Here is an 8,196-nt window from a genome sequence, read left to right as displayed (position 1 = left end):
TTGATATTTCATATGGTATTTGATTTAAGTTTTAAAAAAAAATTGATATTAGATATGGTATTCGATATTTAAAAATAAAATACCGAAATACGAATACCATAACGAAATATATATTAAGTTACATAATACACATATTATTGATTATAACATAAATATTAAAGTTCTAAATTTTACTTTCCATTATTTTATAATTTTCTTTTAACTTTTACCACCTTTTTTCCACCGTACTTGTCTTTTCCCCTTTTCTTTTGTTGTTTACTTACGTTTCAACCTTTTCCCGTTTTGGTTTAGTATTTTTGGTTTTCATCTTTTTTTTCACTATATCATAATATTTTTATTTTCGTATTTGTGAGCACCTTACTTAAGAATATTATAATATATGACTTCATGCACTAGTTAATAATCGAACCGAACAAATCGGAGTTACCATACCTAATAAATCGAAACCAGAAGAAAAAGTCGAACCATACCGAATTTAATTAGATATGATATTGGTATAACATTTTAAAAAATCGAATACCAAAAATATCAAATCGAAATATCTAAATATTATACCGTTCTGTGACCGACGAACACCCCAATCTATTCATGATACAAGAGATATCCATACACCAATATACAAATGTTCATTTTCCTATTTCTTTTCCTCGTCACACAACAAACAAATGACTATCTTTTACCTTTTCATTTCACAAAAACTGAATCTTCAAAAAACTCACAACTTGAAGTAAATCACATCAACATGGTTTGGTTGGAAACAAGTTATCTCGAACTTAATTATTCTTTATCCCTCAGTACCAAACGAGCCCTAACTCTTTATTGCACTAGGTGGGATGATAACATCTGGCTCTTTAAACTCTGCCCTTTGACTTAATTCTTCAAAGTTGTCAACCACATTCTGAAGCCTTGCAACAAATTCAATAAGTAGTGAAGCAAAAGTAGCCAAAGACAAAGAACTTGCACTTAAGTAAGTTTCCATTTCACACGTATCAGCAATATCACCATCAGCAAGTGAAAGACGTGAAGGCCATTGATTTTGCTTTCTAAATGATGACTTTGTAAATTCAGACGATTCTTTTGCCAATTGTGGCCAATTTGCTTGTAATGAACTTATATCAATGGCTGTTTCACTTAGTGATCGAGATCGAGAACTTAATGGCAAATTTTCACTACCATTTTCACTTGAAGAATCTTCATGATTAATGTTTGGTTTTCCAATTTCCCAACTCTTGGAATTGACCAAAATATATGATTTGTGGTCTATTTTTTTCTGCAGATGTTGAGCTGTCTCATGCACTTCTTTTAGAATATTTTCATGACTATCTAGCATTTCCAATTTGTCTAACTTTGTTCCTAGCTCACGTAGAACTTTTGCAGCATTTGCACCAACCCTTTTTAGCTCATTACGGAATACCTTCCTCTTCTCTGGTGGTGCCTGCAAAAATGAGAGTTTAATATTTGTACTCTACGATCAGGTTAAGATGACCTACAACAATAGGTAACTCACTATATATAGTAATTCTAATTTGATAACCTAAACAATATTACAGTAAATAACTTGTTAAAATATACCGATAGTGTAAAAATTATTTAGATTGTACTTGCATAAAAGTTAATAACCTGCGATAACTTGTTAAAATACAAGTATAGTGTAAAAGTTATTTAGATGATGTATATAGGGCAGTCTGGTGTACTAAGCTTCCGCTATGTGCAAGGTCCGGGGAAGGCCCGGACCACAAGGGTCTATCATACGCAGTCTTACCCTATATTTCTTCAAGAGTCTATTTTCACGGCGCGAACCCGTGACCTCCTGCTCATAGCAGCAACTTTATCAGTTACGCTAAGGATCCCTTTCAAGTCTAGATTATGTGTATATATAAGTTAAATCAAAATGTTAAGAGTTTAATAACTTCTGTATACTCACAATGTACAAAAAAAAAATTAGATTATCAGGTTAAGATGACTTATAACAATAAATAACCATCTATAATAAACCTAATTTGAGAACCTAAACAATGTAGTAAATAATTTGTTTTTAACATGGTAAAATAGCATAAACATTATTTCAATTAGAACCTGGATTTCTGATTGGATACATCCATGCAATGCCATGACCATGAATGCACAATGCCTCAATGCACTGCTTAATTTGACAAAGTCTCTCCACAGATTCTTGTGCATTCTATAACGCCCATGAGGTGGCTCCCAAATAGCAAATCCAAGCTGTTCAAAAGTGTAGATTGTCACGAGTTCTTCCAAGTAAATTAATGAGCAACTAGTTCGTAGTTATATTGCTCGGACTCTTAAAAATGGTATTGGAGTGTGTGTCGGATCTTCCAAAAGTAACACTACTATATTTTTGGAGGATCCATATGGGTAAGGTAGTATTTTTGGAAAGCGTGAGCAACGTAAGTTAGTAGATACATAAATGTTACAACGTAATGTACGTACCAATGTTTGCTCTCGACCTGTGGATTCTATGACAGATTTGTAGCCATTGTATTCTGAGTCATTTGCATCTCTATCATGCTCAACACAACTTAAGTACCCATTGATACAACCTGTTCAAAATTTCATGGATTCAAGTTGTATAACTAGCAATTTTATTGATCCAAAATTGGAGAAATATAAATGTGATGCTGTCCACCTTAAATGCTTTTTGTGGTCCCAAATATACGAAGAATTAAACCAAATAGCTGCTCACTGGTGAATCTCTTAAACTAAAAATAGTCAGCATATATATATATATATAAAATTTATGTATAATTGAGTATATTAAATGTATAAACTATGCATACCGGCTAGAAAAAGTAAACATCGACTCTGGCCGGCTATTTGTGTAATAATCGCGAAGAATTAACCCAAATAGCCCTCACTAACTGCTTAAACTAAAAATAGCTTGTGGAAGTATAATATATGCATAATGTATGTATTATATGTGTATAATCTATGTATATGGCTAGAAAAAGTAAACAGTAAATATGGACGGCTATTTGTGTAAAGATACCAACATTTGTCATCTTGTCACACTAATCTTTTTCCAAAATATTGATATTTAGAAAAATAACAAGTTATTTATATTATTTTTTTCAATTAGTGAAAATACGGTTAATGGAGTGAGATGTTTAAGAGAAAGATATAGAATAATTTAGACAAATACTTTTCTGATTAAGACTATTAAGTGTCTTTTTAACGAGCTAGAGACGTGCGAGAAAAAAATAATATGAACTGTACGTAGTACGAGATGACACTCAAATATTGTCTCACCTTCCAGAGAATTTGCAAGATCCATGAAATTCTTAACCACCAAACGATGTAAATCTTCACCAGACCAGATGGGGTAAATACTGATATTAATCAACAAGCAAATACCAGCACCAAGAGCAATCAAAGCCAAACGAGTACAAATTGCCACATTATACTCTCTAGTCCTGTTTCCAGCCACAATTAGGATACAATACGTCAAGATAAATACTCGATATCCATATTCATATGGTGCCATTGTTGGGTATAGCTTCAAGTATGATCCAAAAAATGCTGTCAAAAAATAAAAGAAAATAATAGATGAGATTAATTACGTAATCCTCTATCCCAATTTATATGACGCAGTTCAAATATCAAGAGTCAAATGAGTTTTTTCTTTGATCGTGATTTTTTCATATTCCTTTTGAGTATTTTTGAACTACTAATTATTACGACTTATAATATCTTTTATATAGTTTTTAAATATGGAAATTTTCAAAAAGTTTAAAGTTTCTATATCTGAATACGTAGTCAAAATTAAAAAGTTTTGACTCTTGAAATCCGAACTGCATCACATAAATTGGGACGGACTTTAAGAGAAAATTTGAAACATGAGGAATTTGTGGGAATAGAAAATTTACCTACGATAAAAATGCTCACAACAATTACAACTCTTTCCCTTTCTCCAGCCCACAATGCTAATTGAGCAAAGATGAAGGCAAGCATTCCAGCACAAAATGTCCCCAAACCACGATTAAATCCTTTAATTAAGGTTGCTCCTGCACAAAACAAAAGGGTGAAAAGGGTAACTATATCAGCAAATATTTAATACTCATTGGCTACAGCAAAACGATGTACAGATTTTTATGTTATTCGTGTAACTTAACATTTTATAGCAGGTTGTTAGTTACATATACAATATTTTTACTAGATTACCAACTAATATTATATAAACATTTATCTATGCATATGAAACTTTTACACTGTCAATGGACAGAAAACATAAACTCATATAAATTACAGTTAAAATTCTATCTACTAATGGTGTAAGAAAATTTACACAATCAGGCCATTGCATATAACTTTATTTAGTATTATTCAATAATAATCTAAGATACATGGTTATTAACCTATTACTAACAGATCAAATCACAATGATAATGTAAAAAATTCATTCTACTACCAGTGTATATACTCTTCTCGTTCCAATTTATGTGATATTTTTTTCCTTTTAATTAGTCCCCAAAAGAATGATATTTTTCTAAATTTAATAATAATTTAACTTTAAACTGTTTATCCTTAATAAGATGATTTATAACCTCATTCTAAATCACAAATTTCAAAAGTCTTCATTTTTTTCTTAGAGCCCGTTTGGACATAAGAATTTTTTTCACTTTTTTCGAAATCAGCGTTTGGCCATAAAAATTTCAATTTTAACTTGAAGATGAATTTTGGAATTTTTCAAAAAATTTGAAAAACTACAAAAAGCTATTTTTCTAAATTTTCACTCAGATCACTCACAAAAATTCAAAAACAGCCTAAAATTATATTCATGTCCAAACACAACTCTAACTTTTCAAATACAATTTTCACTTGAAAATTTTTTTACTTTTCTTTGAAATTTTACAATTCTTATGTCCAAACGCCCACTTAAACTTTATATCCAGTCAAACACTATCACATAAATTGTGACGTAATGAGTAATTTAAATCCCAGTAAAATTAAGAAGCAAGCAAAAATAAGAGAGGTATGCTAATTAAAATTTCTTACCTATGCTGAACTCAAACATAACAAGAACTGTTAAGATTGCCCATATTGCAAACTGAGCAATATCATTAGGTTTCTTCCAAAAGATGAGAAGAGACACAAAAGATAATGCAAATCCCATCTTTAAGGAAAAAATAATTTTTCGAGGATCATTGCGACCCATCTCGATTGCTTTCTTAGCAAAATCTTGTAAATTGTTGAAAAAACTAGTAAACCTATCATTCAATGGACTGAAACAATTGCAGCAGCCTTTTCTTTCATCATCATGTGCTAGCAGTTTTTCTTTGTTTTCATCTGAAGAAGCTTTCTTGAAGAAATTCTTTATGGTCACCATTTCTTTGCTATTCTTTTTCAGCAGTTGATTATGACTCTGGGAAAAAACAAAACGAAAAAAAAATGAGATGATCGATCAAAGTGTCATTTGTGTTTCTACAAGTTGTATAGAACTTTCTTGTCGAAAGAAAAAATTGGAGAAAACTCACAGTAAAGAAAAAAATGAAATAATGGAACAATCAACTATGCCACAATATAATATATCCAAGCAAGTTGTTGTCGATCGGTTATATGCATTTTCATACATTATGTCGCTCTGTTTAAGCTTTTCTCGACTCAGTATTATACAAAATAAAAGTTAAAAGTACTAGCTAGCTAGAAGTTCTCTGTATTTTCCATGGCATATGTATAAATCTATACAACAACAATAGTACCCAGTGTAATAATCCTACAAACGGGATTTGGGAAGGATAGATAGTAAGCAACCTTACTCCTACCTTATGCAGGTTGAGAGGCTATTTTCGATAGACCCTCGGGTCAAAGCTAGCATGCATAATTGCAACAGTATAGAGAAAAGATATGCAGTAGTGAAAAAGTCAAAGAAGCAGTAGCAACAACAAGATAATAGTAAAATCGAGAAAACAACATTGTCAGCAGTGGCAGAGCCAGAATTTTCATCAAAGGGTGTCAAAATATAAATAATTAGATACATAAAAAAATCAAGGGGAGTCAACGTATAATAAATATACATAAAATAAAAAAAATTATCTAGCAATATAGTATAATTTTCCGACGAAGGAGTATCGCTTGACACCCCTTGGTTCAATGCGGCTCCGCCACTGATTGTCAGATAGTAATAGAAATCTAACAACGTATGAATATACGAGAATAATACTTAAAAGGAAAGATGCTTGATTCCCTACTACCCTGATTTTTGACATTTACACTCTTTTATATATATATATATATATATATATATATATATATATATATATATATATATATATATATATATATATAAACTTAAAAGTAAACGTACTAGTATGACAAAAATAATTTAATCACAACTTAATATCTTTGTAGTATGTTTTAACACCAATCACCTGTTATTGCCAAGCTTGTATTTCTTTTTTTGTTTTATGTACATGAAGGGTAATAAGTAAAGAAGAAGAAAAGACGTGCATGAAAGTGAAGAAATAGTTTCTGGTATGCCACTTTGGTTGGATTAGTCAATTCCCTAACATCACAAAGTGGTTACAGTACGGTGGTGAAAACAAAGAAAAGAAGCTTCCCTCCCTCTCCACTACCACAATTATATATTTCAGGAAACACAGTACGAGTAAAGCCGAAACAACAACAATTACAACTCAATTTCAAGCTAAGCGAGATATTAATTCTATTTGAACATGTTTCCATCTCTAATATTAAAAAAATTAGTTTCTCTCGCTACTAGAAAACTGCCTAAAACCGTCCAGTAATACCGACCGAAATTGGTCGGAAAACTGGGAAAACCGACCGATTTCCAGCCGACTTTAATCCATCGAAATTAGGCTAGTCGGTAATAAACAGCTACCGAAATCGGTTGCAATTTCCGAACGATTTCGGTCGGTCAATTAAATTTCACAAACGATCCAAAAAAAAAAAAAAAAAAATTGTCGAAAAACCCGACCAAAGTCGGTCGGTATTTTAATAATGCAAATAAAAATACTATTCTACCACTAGACCATTAGTACATTTTGGTTTAAGACTTTCTTTTATTTATTTGTACTCTTTAATTACATTTTCGTGCAAAAATAACCAACCGATATATAGATTTATAGATTTCTAACAAATTTAAACAGACTCCTATTAAACAATGGACCTAATGCAAGCTTATCATCATGACTAATTAACCCTTAATTCTAACAAGTTAATGCATCCTTTATATACATTTTTCTTCTATTATATATTTTATTTTTCGCTAAGTCTACTAGATGACTAATAAAATAAAAAAAAGAACCACAAATTCTTGAAAAATGACATGGTATTTCTTCTACGTAACAGAAAATTAGCTAAACAATATACTAATTCTAAATAAAGAAAAGAAAATAATCTAATGGATCAGATTGAGTTTTGTGTGACTTACCAATAATAACAGTGCATTGCTCTTTAGACCTCAAAATTCAGTTGGAGATTAAAGAAATTTCCGTTATTGAGATCTTGTAATTTGAAGAACCAAAGAAACAAAAGTGGTACGTAGAAAAATATTGGGAAAATTAAAAGAAATATGTTATAAGAAAGAGATAGGAATAAGTAGCTAAAGAGTAAGAAGAAAACGATAATATGTTCTAAATGAAGGTTGATGGGAAAGGATATGAAATGAGTAATTGATGCTAAGCTATATAAGAATGTAGAACAAGCATCTACTTGAAGACTAATTCACAATTTTTATTTTTATTTTTATTTTTTTTGGGTGTGTTTTTCAACTTTCTCTTGAAATGTTGCGTAAATTTCAACTCTACAGAGCTAAATGACCTTTCAATATAGCAAAAGGAACAAATTTGTAGTGCTAGGCAATTTTTTGGCTATTTTCTTTTTTATGATCTCTCGCAGTTTGAAGAGTTTGCGTTTATTTTCTCAGTTGAAAGTTTATTTTTAAAAATATTTCTGAAAGATTTTGGAAAAATATGAATAGAAAAGGAAGATTTAATTTCTACAACTCAAACGTGGAAGCATTCTGTCAATTTCAGCCACTTCTATTTTCAACTATAAGATCATGTAAACATGTTTTAGTGAGCGAGTTTAATTCCTTCTAATAAAGAAATAAACTTATGGGAGAAATGGAATTCGACTTAACACGAACAAATATTTTGCGAGTCCATTACACAAATGGTCACTCAACTATCCTAAATTATCTCCTAAAGTGAACTATGC

General features: G+C 30.8%; 1 protein-coding gene across 1 annotated transcript; it reads right to left on the bottom strand.

Annotated features, from left to right (window-relative positions):
• Window positions 563-7,621, bottom strand: LOC109235246 (aluminum-activated malate transporter 9-like). Its single transcript, XM_019401281.1, has 7 exons — window positions 7,409-7,621; window positions 5,014-5,380; window positions 3,885-4,022; window positions 3,268-3,537; window positions 2,452-2,561; window positions 2,077-2,223; window positions 563-1,435 (listed from the first exon to the last, which is right to left on the bottom strand). The coding sequence occupies exons 2-7, from the start codon at window positions 5,342-5,344 to the stop codon at window positions 809-811; spliced, it is 1,623 nt and encodes a 540-aa protein (XP_019256826.1). The 5' UTR covers window positions 5,345-5,380; window positions 7,409-7,621; the 3' UTR covers window positions 563-808.

Source organism: Nicotiana attenuata, chromosome 12 (assembly GCF_001879085.1).
Source record: "Nicotiana attenuata strain UT chromosome 12, NIATTr2, whole genome shotgun sequence".
Classification (NCBI taxonomy): Eukaryota; Viridiplantae; Streptophyta; class Magnoliopsida; order Solanales; family Solanaceae; genus Nicotiana; species Nicotiana attenuata.
This window is presented reverse-complemented; position numbering and strand designations above follow the sequence as displayed.